This window comes from Vespa crabro, chromosome 10 (assembly GCF_910589235.1).
Source record: "Vespa crabro chromosome 10, iyVesCrab1.2, whole genome shotgun sequence".
In the NCBI taxonomy this organism is placed as follows: Eukaryota; Metazoa; Arthropoda; class Insecta; order Hymenoptera; family Vespidae; genus Vespa; species Vespa crabro.
This window is the reverse complement of record NC_060964.1, coordinates 3,926,202-3,944,168: the sequence shown is the minus strand read 5'-3', so window position 1 is coordinate 3,944,168 and position 17,967 is coordinate 3,926,202. Positions and strand designations below refer to the sequence as shown.

Genomic DNA, 17,967 nt, shown 5'->3' with positions numbered 1-17,967 from the left:
TATTAACGAAAGTGAATTTCTATATATCTATCATTATTTTTCATCAACGAATCATCAAATATCATCGAACATCGAGGCGACTCTCCGGAAGAGACCGTAAGACGTCTTTTAAACTTGACGATCTAAAACAATTTGAAGTGTTTAGTGCTAAAAGATTTCCAGGTACTGTGTACAGCCAGCTAAAAAAAAAAAGAAAGTGTATTATACTTGTTGCACGATATGTCTTGAGTGTAAGTTGATGTCTCCTGATTATATGGCTCGTATGACCTTATGCATGCTAATTGAGATCTAATTCAATTTTTCAACACGTTAATTATTGCATGCTCTAAACGATTCAATAATATTGTGACTCTGAAGAAACAGTTTTTCTTTTGAATAATGCATTAGACAATTTTTCTTTCATCTTCATAACTCGGAAATAAGTGTTAACTTTCTTGCAATTTGCCCAATCTCCAAATAAAGTTTTCTTTCTTTTTCTTTTTTTTTTTCTTCATTGTTCTCTCTTATATCGTCAGGTTATAAGAAACTGTGTAAACTCGCGAAATAGTTTTGTCACGTCCCTGAGCTCTTCTCTGATCCAGTAATTGCTCTCCGATTGCTATCCTCTCAGATGTGCAACCCATAGCCCATGAGATACTCTAACTTACTTGATAGATAGGAAATATCGAAGGTAGCTGAATCTAATTTCACGAACTGAAATAGCGAATCAATAAATATATCGATCGATTTGAATTTCCTGAATTTAAATTTAACATTGCAGATGGTAGTTTGTTTATGTGTTATCTCGTCAAATCGAAATGCAATGTTACACTCGATAATTCATTTCTTTTCAAGAGCGACAACTGTAGTGAAAGAAACGAAGAAAAAAAAAATTAGAAAGAATTTTTTTTATAAATATTTTATTAGCAATTCGAATTAAGATATGGATTTTTCTCTTTTGATTGAAATTTTCTTTGTCAAAAAATTAAGAGTTAATATTCACTCGTCAGCTATCCAATGATTTAATAACTTAAGACCGCTTTCGTAATGGTCATTAAATATATATTTTATTCTTTTTCCATTTATTGTCTATATCATTCATTTTCATGTTATCTCACTGACCATTTAATCCGACATTGAATAATTAAAATGGCAAAACTTCTAAAAGATAAGCAAAAGTAACGAGTGTAATATATTTTAGTAATTCTATTAAGCAATTCTACTAATGAATGCAAATACTTATATTTAAAAGAGTGTGAGACTCGATACTTATATGTATTTCTAATACATAGTGCTAAGTGTTACTGATATGACACTAATATGTAAATAAATTTCAGTCACTTGAAACAAAGTCCATAACATGAGTTTATAATATATTCATATATTATAAATTCATACTAATATTATTATCATATAATCATTAATATGTATTTAAATCGATCATTTGTATTCGTTAATTGATTTAATCTTTTAAATCTATCATAGAAACAAAATAAAAAAAGAACAAATGCAATTAAAAGCTTTTAATGTTATTTTAAATTAAATGGAAATTATAATGACTAATTCTTGCTACTGATACGTTGTAATAAATGTATTACATAAAAATCAATTTTATTAGTTTATAAACTTCTAGATTAAATTTAAACAAAATGCGCCTAATAGAAAAATAATACCGATGATAACATTTAACGAAAACAATTAAAATGACGATTCCTCATTTGATAATTATCGAAACCAGTAGATAAATATTAACAAATTGACAACTTATAGCTGTTTTATTAACATGACATTAATATAAATCGAGAATAAAAATAAATAAAAAGCCTTTTTCAATTAAAAATCAATGCAAAAATACTAATTTCTAAAATGTTAAAGGTTAATACCTTTTTTTTCATTTTCTTTTTTAATGAAAGAAATTCAATTAGTCATACTTATTTAAATCCAAAATATCCAAGTGTTAATTAAGATTTTCATTATTTTCTGAATTGATTTTATTTATAATAATCGCAAAAAAAGGGTAACATTTATTAACATTTTAATATTGTAGGGCTTTTAAAGTGCAATAGAATCAGTAGATACGTGTAAGTAAATATTAAACTGTCGTTATAAGACTGGATTAAATGTCGCTCTTCTACACTGCGACATGTATTTAGCAAAGATGAATTTTAAGGTAATTTTCCCTTCTTCCTTTCCCGGTCTTCCCTTACCCTTCTGCTGTACCCACTGTTGAGACACCGACATTTCTAGATTCTCGAGAATTTCCTCGTTAATCCTTAAAGGTCTCTGAACGTTCCTGACTCTTGGCAATCGTACAAGTACGCTAATCGACGACAAACCTCGAACTTTATAACTTCGAACAGAATAGAAGTGAGAACGACATTCGGTAATTAACTCCACGGAAATAGTTCCGGAACAAATTAATAGTACAAATAGAACACGTTTTCCATCCTTTTATAAGAATGCAAGTTCAAAGTTTAATGTCTCTATCGTGTTTGTACTTTTTATTGAAATTTCTTTTCTTCTTGCATTCTTATCGTTCCGAACATTAAGATAATTATTTTGAGAATAACATTTCCGTATAATTTTCGTTTCGTTTTAAGATTATCTCGAACTAGGAAGGTTACATGTATTTATGTTAAAACATTCGATAATCATCGCAAAAGAATACGAATAAAGTAAGTGACTCTTCTTCTTTCGAAATGATAAGTCCTTTATATTAAAATTTTGCGCTTCCGTTCAGGCGCATGCTTTAACAGTTCACAGAAAAGCTTCTAGCGTGTAACGTCTCTTACCTCCAGGAAATACTGTTACCTGCATAATTGCAATCGTTAAGTGCTCTTCGTGCAGTTCTAGATTACAAAGGCTGGAAAGTCAAACGGGTTTAAAGAGAATTCACTTCGACGTAGTGACGACCGCATTAAAATTTTGCGATAACTTCTAACACATCTCCTTTAATTATCTTATTAAACTTCCTAAATGCATTTATTATACCCATATATATATATATATATATATATATATATATATATATATATATATATATATGTATATTGTATATTGTATATTGTATATTGTATATATATGCACATGTCGAGTTCAATAAAAAAGACATGGCAAGATAACGGATTATAGGGTAAATCGTTTTACTTCGGACATTTGAATAAACTTAATCGAAAAGGAATATAATCCTTTTTCATTATGCCAAAATATTAAATTAAAAAAAAATATAATCTTTGAATTTTCAATGAAATCTTCGTAATACATTTTGCATTTTCACATTAAACAAATCTAATAGCAAATCTAATAGCAAATCTATGTAAATTAAAAGTAATTCTTTAAATCTCATAATCACGTAGAGCATAATTACATCCATGCTAATTGAATGCAACCATTGATGACGAAATTGATTATATTTTTATGAATAGATAGAAAATCAACAATAGAGAATCAATTAATACGTAGCTCAAATTGTCCCTTCGTGATATCGGTTAATTGGAATGGAAATCGGTAAGTTAATGGTTCGATAAAAAATATATACCTAATATGTACAATATTGATAATTAATGTATTGCAAGTAATTAGTTTAAATTAAGAAAAATCAACAAGTATAATGTAATTAATATAACCATTTGTTTTTTATCTGTAAAAAATTCTATTGTCAGAGTAGTTAATTTAAATCGATTCATGAGTACACGAAGCAATTAGGCAGATTGTTGTGATGTGTTCATATATCCACATATACTCAAGAGAGAACAGAAAGCACAGAATAGTGTGTGAGAGAAAGAGAGAGAGGGAGAGAGAGAGAGAGAGTGAGAGAATGAGAGAGTGAGAGTGAGATTACAAGTACCTACTACGCGAGGCGACTATACTATAGGCAATTCGCTCGTGCTCTAATAAACGTGCGATAGATCATAGCAACCAATCGTGCCTAGGTCGCTCGTAAAGCACTGACGAAGCAGTTTGACAGTGTCGAGAGTCGTATAACCACGAACGTTAACTAAAAGGGTAAAGTTCACGAGGGTTTGTTCGAAACGAGTAAAAGATTCGTATTGCTATTCGTAATGAGATTCGATAAATAGATCAATATGTTCCTTTTGGTTCATCGTATCTGTTGATTATAAAGAGAGAGATAAACGAAGGAGAATTGTGGGAAGACAGATAGATAAACATTTCAGAGGAGACAATAATGAATGTATATAAATAAATGGGGCAACTTTTGTACGATGTTAAAATACCATTTTTTATCGCATTAATGAAGCAAACGATCGTTTAGAGTTGGCAGAGATGATAGATGATAAAAAAGGAAAACCCATTTTCATAGAACCCGCGAAAAGCAATCAACACTTCATTTGTATCCGTTTGAAAGAGCTATCTTAAAAAGTCGATTTTTATCTCGATTAATCCCGGCGAGTTTCTTTAAACGAATGGAAAAAGAGTAAGAGCGAACAGAGAGACTAAATCAGAATCCGAAGGACGAATCGTTAGGAGTTTTCTTAATTTGAGTGCCAAGACGCTTGAATATATTTGAGAAGCTTCTTCTTCTTACAGCTGAAATTTCCATCCATATAACTCCCTTCTATGGACGCAAACGTTTTACTTTAAGTGGAATGATCCTTATGGCTTCTCCACCTTAGCAAGCAATGTGTCTATTTTCGGACGTTTACATACTCACCTCCTCGGTCGATCTTTTTTTTTTTCTTCCATAGTTCTATCAAGCTTTATGATTTTCAATGATACCTTATTTAATCTCAATATCGACATTTATGACGACGAAGCAAAAATAAACGATGTAAAGTGCATGATAATTATCCTAAATAATTATAAATATCGTGAAGCTATCAGAAATACGAATTTGTCAACCATTTGATTAGAACACTCTTTTTTTTTCCTTCTTGAATCTTTTCTGCCTGATACATACAAAGTCCTTTTATTACATACCCCATGTTAAGATATCAAAGTACATATCCAAATATTTTACAAATTTGGAATTAGAACGCAGCTGATTTGTTTAAGGTGATCTCTTGTTTTAATATTACGAAATCAATTTAGAACAACTAAGTTCGAGATAAATCTTTGAAATTTTCATTGAAGAAGCTCGTTAGAAGACATTAAGATACTTAGAGATGAACTATTTGTGAAACTTGTTTGGAAAAGGTCAAACCCTTAAGTCTACAGATTCGAGGCGATGGTATCATTTATGAAGTTCATCTTGTTACGACCGAGGTGATTTACAAAAGCACATTGGATCAAACACAACCGAGAATTCAGGCAGGTCAATGTATCTTTCGTAGTACTCTCTTGAGACACATCTACTTCAACTATAGAACTGTTTCTATAGCACCTGGTATACCATACTCTCGTTTCTATGTTGCACGATCTCGTTATGTCAGATCTTCTCATTTCAATATTCTTTCAAAAGAATTATTTCCAGTATGAAAGGGAATGAAATTACAGAAAGTTTTTATTCGATTGTTCATTTATCAATATGAGAAGAAGATTTCTTTATTCACAAGTTGAAAAATAAGAATCTTTATGGTATTGGTGATTTTAATAAGAATGAAGTTCTAAATCGTTTATCGAACAGATGCGAGCATAACGTTTTCATAGAACTATAATCCAATTTGCGAAGCTTCTTTCTTCCTCGAAATATATGATTTCATAGGTCAAGGACGTCTTTGATGAAATCGATAATTGGCACAATACCCTTCTAGTCGACTCTTAGCTATCCTCGTGAAAGGATCATCAATGTCTAAGGATTAATTAATTAAGGTGGCATAATACCGGAATAGAGTGCACACACCCATAGATTGCCAGTGCCCATCATAGTCAGATCTTAAGGGAGGTTTACTCTTAAGGGAAGATATCTATTTATTGATTCCAATGTCCATCCAACAATGACACCGACTTCTATCTCATACCATTATGCTTTTCCTTTTCGTCATTTTACTTGCAAACGGAATTTCGAGAATCTTGGATCAACTGAGGCTTTTCCAACGAGATTTCTTACTGGATTTCTTTAATCGAGGCCAAACCTTTTTCTTCAATCTTCAGGTAATCTGCTTCGAGTAGTTTGCCGAGAAAGGAATTTTCTTTTTTCCTTTTTAGCTTCAAGTAGCTCTTCTGATTTAAGTACCTATTACCTATCAAACGGAATTCACTCGAAACGTTGAAGGAAGGGTCATCTCTATTGAGAGTTTTCTTATTATTCGACATTCATCGAATTCTTTCGTAGATTTACTCTTACCTAAAGTAAACTTGTGTTCCATTTTTTTTTACTTCAGATATGATCTCCAAGGTGTTTTTAACATAACAACGAAAAGTGTAACAGATGATCGTTTTCGAAAATTATTTGAAATATCGAATAACTTATTTGAATTTTTACGTTTTCTATTGAAGTTTTAGCATGTGCGTGTGTGAATACTTTTTAGCATTTAAATGTTTAAATGAATTGATTAAAAATTTATATCAAAGTGCATACAATATTTAGATTTAATAATTTCGATACGTTCGATTTCGAGGTTGGAAGCATTTTAAGAAATAAAAAATTGAGTATATAGATATACAGTTGAGATAATTAAACCCATTAAGAATATATAAAAAATTTTTTACTAATTTTCATTGAAAAAAATACGGATATACTTTAAAATCAAGGATGAATGAAAATATATCAATGTCACTTCAGGCTCATAATGACGTAATTCGTATGCGCAATGTTTCTATTTTAAAATATTTACTAGGACAATAAATACTGAATTAAAATGCGTAAAAGACAAAAGAATAATAGACAGAGTAACAAAGTGAAGTAGATCCACGCTAGAAGAGAGACCTGAGCTTTTTGAGCTTGCATAGACTCATGAGAATAGCGCTGTAGGTACGTACTTTAAAAGCAGGTCACACATATGTACGATCCGTGAAACTGCTTCGATGTTCGTCCACTTCTCCAAAAGTGAGATAACTCAATTGGGATATTATTTTGACTTTTTCCTACGGCATTAGATACTCGCATATAGTAGAGAAAATATAAGCAAAATCTCATCTGAAGTATAGAAGTTAAAATATTTTGACGACGAACTCTTTGATTCAAACAGATTTTTGTACTTGTCATTCTATTTAATTAGTTTCTCGGTACATTTAGATTATCGATAACTGAATTATATTTTATATTTTATAGATTAAATACACTAAATGACGTGATATAATATTTTATACATTTTACACATTGTAAACAAGTGTTTAAAAATTGAACAAATTTAAAAATAAAACATTCCTATATAAAGTTACATATGTTTCTAATATTATAATTTACATATACATTGTACATACACAAAAATTTACAAAATTCACTCTCTTCCATAGATCATACAATGTCCAATAGATTAATACAATCTTCAATTTATAATTTGCATTTCAATCTATATCATTTTCTGAGAATATTCTTCGTATAATTAGAATTTCGAATTATTTTGATATATATTCGATACTTTACATTGTACCGTATTTCTTCTTTTCTTTATTCTAAAATATATTTGTATTAGAAATCAAGTGTCGAAAAAAGCTACTTTTAAAAAACATAAAGTTACGCAACAAAAGAAAATCGTATTTTCTAGCGGTATTCGAAGAATTCCTAAGACATTATTTTCACTTTTTATCACTTTCGAAAGAAGTCGGTAAAAGCGTTTCAAAGTCATGTTTGCGGGCTCTGCTATACGACAGAATGGAGATACGGAAAAGGAGGACGTTCAAAGACACCGTTGAAAATATTTAATATATTTTCCGTTTCCATAGCTTCGTACAAAAGTGTGACTTGTCTATGGGTTATCCCGAAAGTCGAACATTTCTCTTGAAAATCAAGTTTTAAATTATTTTAGATGGAATAAAAAAAAAGTTAACTGGAGGAATAGTTTCAAAATAAGAATGGAAATGGAAGGGAAATGTTTAAGTATACTCTTTTCAAAAATATTCGATCAATTGAAATCAAGATTGAATTTCAGGAGAGCAATCATTGGACAAGAAGAGAGTCATAAAAATAAAAAAAAATCAAATATGAGTTTCGATCTTTATCATTTGACAAATATGCCTAATGATGGTATAATGATTTAACGTGAACGAAATATTATGTACATATTTATTATGAGCACGCACTTTTAATATAAGCACATTAAATATTATGTTCTGAAACATATGACAAAATGAATGTTCGCGCGTTATTAATTTGCGCATGTACCTAATGACTCGCATGTCAATAATTAAATATGCATGCGCGAGCTGCAGTAGTTTCGAGCGGGTTTCAGAGAATTTCCCTTTTCCTTTTTGCCTCGTTAAACGCTTTGTTCTACACTTCCATCTGGCAAAGGCATTTTTCTTAAACGACGCTATCGTCGGAAGGTTCGCCGAAAGTAGAATTTTCTAGTTCTTTAAAATTTCTCATCATGTAAATGGTATTTCCAGTCATTAAATCCTTCTCTAAGGTCACTATATTTCAAATATGTAAGAAAATATGCGTTGAAAAATTAAATATTTCATTATTTAAAGATTCTCTCTTGAAAAAATCAAATTGTAAACTATAAGAATAAAAAAAAAAAAAAAAAAAAAAGAAAGAAATTAATACTTTGTAAGGTCACGCAACTTGTACATTACATACTCATTTACATATCTTATCGTCATATTTATTTAGTTTTATTTCTATGCATTAAAATTAATTGTTAGTTCATATCTAATGATTAATGTTTGTTGCTCGGTACACATATATTTACATTTAGTATAGTATATTAATATTATAGTACGAGTTATATATTACAAATTTCATATTATATAATCTTTTTTCTATACACGCAAAAAAAAAAGCATCGTTTCGTGTGGAGGATTAATATAGATATTGAAACGTAAGTAGATTGTTTAATAACTTCCGACGATGCGACTGCTTCGTCTTTTTAAACTTTTCTGCAAAATTCGTAATAATCGTTAAAAGAAAGTTTGCATGATAAGAAGACGTCTCGAGGCGCTTGAAACTCACTACCTACAACTCCTAGTATCAATCTGATCAAAAGTACTCGCGATTGTGTGGAACAGAAATGTCGATGTACTTCTTTCGGCTGCACAATCTGCGCCGTCAGGCGGAGGAGTTAAGAAAGAAGCAATTAAAGAATGGAACAAATAGTCAAGGTGGACAACGTGGGACCAATTGCGGGGACCAATTGCAACCAACGGCCGAATCGATGCAGTGCTGCAACAAAGTTCATCGGGGCCCTAGTAAGCTCTTCGAACGGGCCCCTCTCCAACCAAGCGATTCCCTCGACGAAATAGCTTTTCAAATACCAAGGTAAGCGAGTATTTGGATCTCGTTAAAGAAGAATTTTAACTTCGACTTTTATTCGCTTATTATTCCTTTCATGAAACACGATTCCTCTCGGTTATCGGAGGAAGCATGATCTTTTGTGAAACTTTCTCTAATATTATATAGGCAGATGAAATTCATCTGGAGAACTCATATAAACTACCAACAATTATATATTTCAATGGTATCCGAGCAAGTCATATACCTATAAAGTTTTGCATATAAAATGTCAACTTGAATAAAATTGATTTCTTTTCTTTTGTCAGTGAAATGCCTATTAAGGATTTCTTCGGAAATCATCTGCAAAATAATGTTCCAACAATTTTTTACTTTTACATAATATAGATATCATTTTTAAACCTTCTCTCTTTTTTTTCTGTTTATTTCGCGCTAGCGCAAAATGAAAAACGTAATGCGATTCGGGGATCGTGATACTCCTTTCTCATAGTCTCTTCCTCTCTGTATCTCTTCTTTCGTAGCTCGGAAAGGTCAAAGGTCAAGTCGAGAAAAAAGCGAGAGAGAGAGAGAGAGAGAGAGAGAGAGAGAGAGAGAGAGATCGTACAGGGAGTAGCCTTTCTCTGAATTCTCGAGTGAAAGAACGAGACTTGGAATAAACATGGGGTTCATTAAGATCGTGATGTAAACGCGTGTTGCGCGCCATTTGCGAGCGAGCTCTTGAGGATAACGAGAAGAGGGACCGGCTCCTTGGGCTACTCGAAAGATTTGGTTAAGTTAAACCAACCGAGATCGTCATCAAAACTTCAAGTACCTTGTTTTTGATATATGCATATACCTACCTATGTCTTTCTTTATTTAATAACAAATAATGAAATACCTTTAAACATTTATTAACATTTTACGAGAATTTAGAAATTGCAAATCGCAAAATAATACAAACAATATAAATATATAAATTATTAGACAATATACTCTTTATATATTTATCATATAAGTTGTTTGATTCAATTAGAATTCGTGTTTTTATTTTACGATAAGCTTATTATATATACATATATAAAACTATAAAGTAATCATCAAAGAGTATAAATTCAAAACTTTGAAAAAGGATTGAAATAAATTATTTCGTATTTGTTTTATTTCCTTTACAAGCCTAGTTGGCATCCTCGCTTGGGGATATTATAATAAATATGAGACTTCCTTGCGTCTCGGATAAATCCAAGATGGAAAAAAAAAGAAAAGGAGTATCAGTCTAAAGGGAAAATAATAGACTTTTGCTTGGTAAGAAAAGTCTAGAGAAAGTATTTAAGTTCGTTCAGTTCCTATATCAGGTGACTCTTTTCTTTTAATTGCATTTACGATAATCGAAAATAATATCGAACCAAAAGATAAAATCTTATATTGCGGTTATATATTTTTCATTTGATATGCTAAGCTCATTCGTCCTAAACTTTCACAGTTGTACCGTTCGTCTTTTTATTTTTTTCTTCTTTCTAGACAACTATAACAGAGCTACTTATCACATAGGGCGCGCGATGAAAAGATCTTTTGTCCTTAGAGTCTCCATAATAAATGTGGTCACGGATAAAGAGAAAATGGAGTCAATAAAATCTCACCGCGTTGTTTATGCACCTTAAGACCACGATCTCCCATTTATTTTCCCATACCATATCTCGAACTTCTTCTTTATAACAACTCACTTTATTCATAAAAATACAAAACTTGTTTAAAAATGCAGTAGTTCGACAATATTTATTGATCAAACCAAGAAGTTTTATTAGCATAATGTATTTTTTAAAAGACAATTTTTTTTTTTTAATTGTAAAAATAATAAATGTTGCATAAATTTAGCTTAATAAATACATGGATTTATAATTTAAGATCTTTGAAATGCCTGAATCTTTTAAAAGGATACAAGCTTTTGAATAAAATCTCTTGATTTATAATATATTTAGATAGATCAATAGACAGTGATGATTTATGAGGATCAAGGATTTCCAAAATAACTTCGCTCTCGTATATTTAGTAAAATATTCCCATAAAAGGACAGAGGGGTGAATTTATACCATGAAACGTCTCGTGGCAGCTTCGGCGGATGTTCGTGGATTGTGCTGCCATTGTATAAAGAGGACGACGGTAAAACTTTGAACTAAAAAAGCCGCGACGGCATCGAGAACGTAGACGGAAGCATAAACGAAAAAAGAACAATTTTATGATCGAGGCACCATCGTGTTTCAGCCATCTCGTGAGTAATCCCATTGTCGAGTTAGATGATAGAGGAAATGGAAGCAAGACAAGGAAGAAAATAACGAAAAGAAGTAAAAAGAAAGTGAGATAAAGAAGATCGAGAAAGAAAAGCATCGAACGAATCTCTTGAAACCACCACCGTTGTTCACTCTTTCGGCTAAAATGAACTCTTCTTTTTTTTCTTTTTTTTTTTCTTCTTTAGATACTACCGACGCCATTTCACCACCAGCTAATGCAGTGGAAGTGGTCTCTCAATGATGTTACCTCTAATCGTATCGAACTCACGCTCTTACTCTCTCTCTCTCTCTCTCTCCCTCTCTCTCTCACTTTCTCTCTCTCTCTCTCTCTCTTTTCTCTCTAGATCGTTACAGATAATTTCTGGCAAGATATTTGGTTTACAGACATCTTCGATGTCCCGTTAACCTTCTTATCCTCTTCTCCTTCGAGTCAAATCTCAAATTCGATCGTTATTTTTCCGAGCTCGTATTTTAAGTTTGAAAATGAGGCGTGCTTTAAAGGGAGACGACAACAAAGACCAATTATAAATAAATAAACATTTTTCTTCTCGTGTTACTTTCTTAAATATTGGACTTATTTCAGTTTACGTATCGTTTTTATATGTATGTACTGTTTATCTACTCATCTTCCTGCAGTCGTCAGCTTCGTTACACTTGAGATGAATAATACACATCTTCCTAAAGTTTACACGACATCGATAGTACTAGAAAACGTATGTTTGTTCTTCGAGTACACCCGATGTATTTTCATGTTTACTTTAAAGCGTCTTAAAGAACTATCGATTTATCGTTTGAAAAATTATTATTTTTCCACGTGATACTCAACCTACATTCGTTAGAAAGAAAAGATGGATAGATAGAGAGAGAGAGAGAGAGAGAGAGAGAAAGTATCACGATCGGATAGTTTTTACGGTACATTTAATACCATTTGTTCGTAAATTTGTACAACGATCGATTTTGCGGAAGCAATTGCACCTCTTTAAATTGCAACGAAAAAAGTTCTCCTTTAAAGAACGAACTTTTAACCAATGCTGTATAATAAAAGAAAAGAGAAACGAACGAAATGAAATACGAACTACATTACGACAACCCTTAATACGTACACAATACGATTTACAACTTTAATATCACATTGACGAGCTATCGCTTTCAGTATATAAGAGAATTGTAACAAATTATCATTTTAACGAGCTTTTTATAAATTTCAAGAAAACGTGATTTCTACCTTGTAATTAATCGATCAACTCAAGTTACAATTTAATCGAGTAGAATCGCCCATGTATCATTCTTTTGAAATATTATGTTGAAATTGCAAAATTTATTATCCGTCAATCGCGAAACACCTCGACTCTTGCTTTGAGTTAGCCAAGATACTCGATATATTTATCATTATTCTTGAAAATAATCAAACTCGATACGATGATCGACTATTATTGGTGTCAATTTAAATATTGTATGTGTTCAGATGAATGAGTATAGATGTATATATCGATGAAATGAGGGCTTATGTTTTAATTTGCTTTTCACACGAAGAAAAAAATTTCTTCATTTCTTCTCTTTTCATTTATTTCTTTATGTTTGTTTTTCTTTTTCTTTTGTTCTTTTTTTTTTTCTTTAAAGTATTCGGTTATCTTCAAGATGCAAAAGAAAGGGAATGAGATGCTCAAAGAAATGAAATTTTTCTTTTCTGAAAGTATGGAGAAAGTACCGTACTCGTGAAGAATATTTCTGTCGGATCGCGTTAAAGAAATCGTCTTTATACGACTCCACGAGATTTCTACGTAAAATCCACCTGCCTGAGTTGTGTCCTTAAATCGAGGCCCTTCTCCTATGAGGTCAAAGGTTTACGATCGATGGTGCCAGTGTTTTATGGGCGGAATGGCTTTACTCGTAAATTTTCCTATCGAAATATTTCGAGTCTGACAGAGGGCGATAGCGATCACTTTTTATCATATATTTTCGATCTGCGATACGAGTCATCACTTAATGGCTTTCTTTGAGATTTTTATTCTCTCGAATTCTTCAAAGGTCACGGATCGTCGTTCCGTTTTATCAGAAAACTCGTAGGACGATTTGTAGAAGAAACGACTAATGGATTTCGAGGAATGGCATATTTTCAATGTCATCGTGTCGTACTTTCCTGTAACATTTAAACATATCCTTTAACATTTAAACTTCCTTTAACATTAAACATCCACGCGGATAAGAAAGTCTTAGTGATCTTCGAAATAAAATCTAAATTTTATCAAATGTTTAGAGATTAATTTGACAAATTTTTAAATCATAAATATCATGATTGATTATTTTTCATTTGCTCTTTGTATCGTTTACTTAACCTTCTCTATTGTTTATCGGCCCTTTCCACGCTTTCGTAAGGTTGGGTGTTTAAGGTGGAAGGTGGGAGTTGTTAAAAGGACGAGAAAAAGAGAGAAAGAAAGAAAGAAAGAGAGTGAGAGAGTGAAAGAGACGGAGAGAAAGAGAGAGAGAGAGAGACAGAGAGAGAGAGAAAGAGAGAGAGAGAGAGAGAGAAAGAGAGAGAGAGAGAGGGAAAGTTCTGAGCTTGCGCGTATCCTTCCTGTGCTTTCTCACTTCGGAAAAGTTTGAGGCTGAATCCGCTAGTCGGCGCTGAGCCAGGCCACGCGAAGCGCCTTATACTTGGGAGCTTACGGAGAGGAGGTCCTCTCGCGGCGCCTCTCGATGCCAGAACGGCGGGCTAATGAAATCGCGCGAGTACGCGGCCTTTTCTATCTCTTCGAATTCACGAAGAATGATTCGCTATCTGAAGAGGAAGTGTCGTTGCCTAAATGCGAAATACCGTGATTTTAATCGACGTCCGTGACGAAAACGAAGACAACGAAAGGAAGAAAGCTAACGAAGATAAGCTTATAAAGAGAAAGAGAAATAAGAAAAGGTCACCGCGCTACGAATTTATTCTACATAAGGAAAGCAACGTAACGTGATTTTTTTTTGTTTTGTTTTGTTTTCCGAAAACAATTTGTTTTTTTTTTTTTTCTTTTCGTAAGCTTTTTGAAAAAGGCGCGCGTAAAGTGACAGAGGATCGAGAGTCAAAATTTGTACAATCAGATCGAGCGAAAAAAATCTGAATTGTGATCGAAGTAACTCGCGACGGGACCAAAGACATCCTCTCGAGTTCTTTCGTTCTTCAAAAATAAGTGATAAGATAATGGAGGAAAAAATGTCGCGAAATATTAGCTTTTTTTAAAATGTCGATGTACGTCGATCACGTACGAGTGGAAAGAAGAAATCATAATATAAAATTTTCATTAAGAATGAGTGTGCTAATGTACAAAGTGTTTGCATATTTGAAGAAATCCGAAAGAGAATGATTGAATAAATCTTCGCGTGCTAATTTTTCTCATATTATGATCTACGTTAACGTTCTATGATCGAAGAAAAAAATAAATAAGGAAAAGACATGAGAAAAAGTATGAGAATAAAAGAGTTATGATTTCTCATAGCAGCAAATCACTACGTGTTATGTGTATTCGGTTAAGAAAGTAAATATCTTACGGAGGAAGGCACGCTTGGGAATAAAAATTTCAAGAGTTTAAAACAAATAAAGAAACGATACGAAAAAGGAAAGAACAAAGGAAAGTGGTAATAGCTCCTTCCTCCTACTTAGGATATTATCCAGCACGCTGGTTGGCGGGTCCAAAAACGTAGAATATTTTTAATATTACGTATATGTAAGAAACAAGCGCATATGGGAGAAAAAAAATCGTGCTCATGAATCGTTGGATATGCGCGACGAGTGAAGAGAAATGAGATGTTAATTAAGTCTATGATAGAATTTAATAGCTAATTTTATCGTTAATTAACAAAGGGAAACAGTGTAAGTGGTCCAAAAAAGAAGAGAATTAGCCTGGTGGTCCAAGTATTAGTGGCTTAGTGTATTTTATATGAGTGTTCTGTGAAACTTTGGTAAAAGAGAGAATTGATTACATGCATGTACATATATAAACATATATGTAAACATATACATAGACAGACACATACACACGTGTATATATATATATATATATTGTACATATATCTTATATGTATATATATATATATACATATATATCTATACGTATTACGGGTTTTAAACGTGTTCGCGAAATCGCGCTCGTTCACTTCAATGCTTCATCGAAGCTCAGTGACATCGAATAGTCAATGTCGGCCGATTGAGCATCGTAAGTTGAAAAGCGGACCAAAAATTCTCTTAGAATATTCCAGCTAATATAGTGTGGTAAAAAAACGGTGTACAATATTACACAACATCCTCATTGTCTCTCTCTCTATTTTTCTCTCTCTCTCTCTCTCTCTCTCTCTCTCTCTCTCTCTCTCTCTCTCTCTCTCTCTCTCTCTCTCTCTCTCTCTTTCTCTTCGGCACATCGTGATCGTGGGATCGAGTTCGACGTGCCATCCTGCAAGAAAATGTTAACGATGACTACGTCGAGCAGATACAGCAGCTACAATTGTCTGACCAGCTGGGATAGTTACGACAGAATACCAAGGTATTTTAATTCTTGAATTTGAATTTCCATTTTATACCTTAGATTACATCCGAATTATTTATAATTTCTTGGAAACAGTTTCACTGATTTATCTGATCTAAGTATCCAAATTAAATTAAATATTTTTCTTCCTATCTATTTCGGAATAGTTTTATTTCCTAACATAATTAAGACATTTTAAAATAGATCTCCTCATTCTGATTTTTGTTTTTTAAAAGATTTTCATTTCTTTCATATTGAATCGTCCTCATTGAATCGTCCTCATTGAATCTATCTCTAATTAGTAACAGAACTTTAATTTAGATAGAATTGTTCTATTAACAAAAACAAAAGATCGAATATAATCGCGAATTCAAATTATTCGCATCTCCTAATAGTAACAAATTTCGTTGATAATTTGAATGCTGTTATCGCGAGAGATTACGATTCATCGGACATAAATTCAATTACTAATTGTTATCTGATTTTCGTTTGGTTGATCATATTTGTTGATTAGACAGACAACAATTCGATTTAAATGTAGATTTGTCTTTTTTCGATAGGTCGCAAACTATTCTTTTCATTTTTCCATTATCAGAATTTCTCTCTCTCTCTCTCTCTCTCTCTCTCTTTCTTTGTTTCTCTTTTTCTCTTTCTGTAAATGATTTCCTACATTCGAAGCTTCATGAATTAAGATTCACGGTAGGAACCATTTCAAATAAAATTTCAGTGCAAAAAGTTCCAAGGATAACAGTTTCAACTAACAACGCCAAGACAAGTGGTTAGTAAATATTAGATATCCAGACCTGATTTCGACTTGGTAGATCTAACTAAGCCGTAAGCGTTTCATGAAAAATGTCGTTTAAGTATACAATGAGTATATCTTTCCACTCGAATAAACACAAAGTAAACGATACCGCGGAATAATTCCAATTATAAATGATGAAAGAACAACTTAAAAGATAATAACTCGACTTGCACTATTTTCATTATTTTCTAAGGTACATATTGGAAGGTAAATTGACTCGATTAAATAAAGAATTCGTTGAAATTTTGTCTTTATTTTCTTTCTAAACGTTTCCAATTTACTATTACTTACACCGTTTCTCAATGAAGTTCAATTTATACAGGATTGGCTATTTAATTGGGAACATTGTATTGTTCAGCAATAAACGAAACGTATAAGGAAGAAAAAGAGAGAGAGAGAGAGAGAGAGAGAGAGAGAGAAAGAGAGAAATTTTATGAATAAGATGTCCCTATTGATATACCTAAAATTTCGAAAACATAATTTTTTATTTAGAAATAGTGAATTATCATGCATTAATAAACAAATGAAAACATTCAAGTAATTGTATTTAAATGTTCCATCCTGTAGATATAATACAAGGAATAATGGTTAAAGAGTAAGTTATACTAATCGTGCTAGAAGAATCGAGTATAATGGTGCAATACGGAGAACTAGTAACCTCGGCACGAATAGGCATTGTACAAGCTTTTCGCTGTGTTTAAGAACGAAACGATACAAAGAGCAACGATCCCGGAGCGCGAGGGCGTACACTTCATAAACTATTTAAAAGTCGACAGAACCGTAACAATTGCGATATAAATATTAATATGCAGAGACCACGTTATATGTTACGTGTCGTATAATATTAAAGCAGTTTTAACGGCAACGAGAGACACGATCGATTTTTTCTACGGAAAAGAAGTAAAGTAAAAAAAAAAGAAAAAAAGAAAAAAAAAAGGGAAAAAGAAAAAACAAACAAGAAACAAGGGAGGGAATGGTTGTGAGGGTACAAGGCTTTCCGATAATTTCATAGCATATGTAAGAGACAATGATCACGTAATCGCACGTCTCTCGAGAGCTTCTTCTTCGGATCTCGCATAAAGCAAGGAAAGATATTTATTTTTGATTGAACTTTTATATTTATCA

General features: G+C 32.2%; 1 protein-coding gene across 24 annotated transcripts in view; it reads left to right on the top strand.

The window, feature by feature from the left end:
* LOC124427565 (potassium channel subfamily T member 2) overlaps positions 1-17,967 on the top strand; it is a 104,073-nt gene that overhangs the window by 36,492 nt on the left and 49,614 nt on the right. The window contains exons 1-2 of one of the 24 annotated variants that reach the window (XM_046970639.1): positions 8,841-8,861; positions 9,049-9,298. The exons of 19 other annotated variants lie outside the window; for them this stretch is intronic. In XM_046970639.1, coding sequence (XP_046826595.1) covers positions 9,051-9,298 — 248 coding nt within the window. In that variant the 5' untranslated portion in view covers positions 8,841-8,861; positions 9,049-9,050. Of the gene's footprint in view, positions 1-8,840; positions 9,299-14,064; positions 16,056-17,967 lie in introns of those variants that run through there. 4 more of the 24 variants (XM_046970638.1, XM_046970642.1, XM_046970641.1 and 1 more) reach the window with 4 other exon arrangements.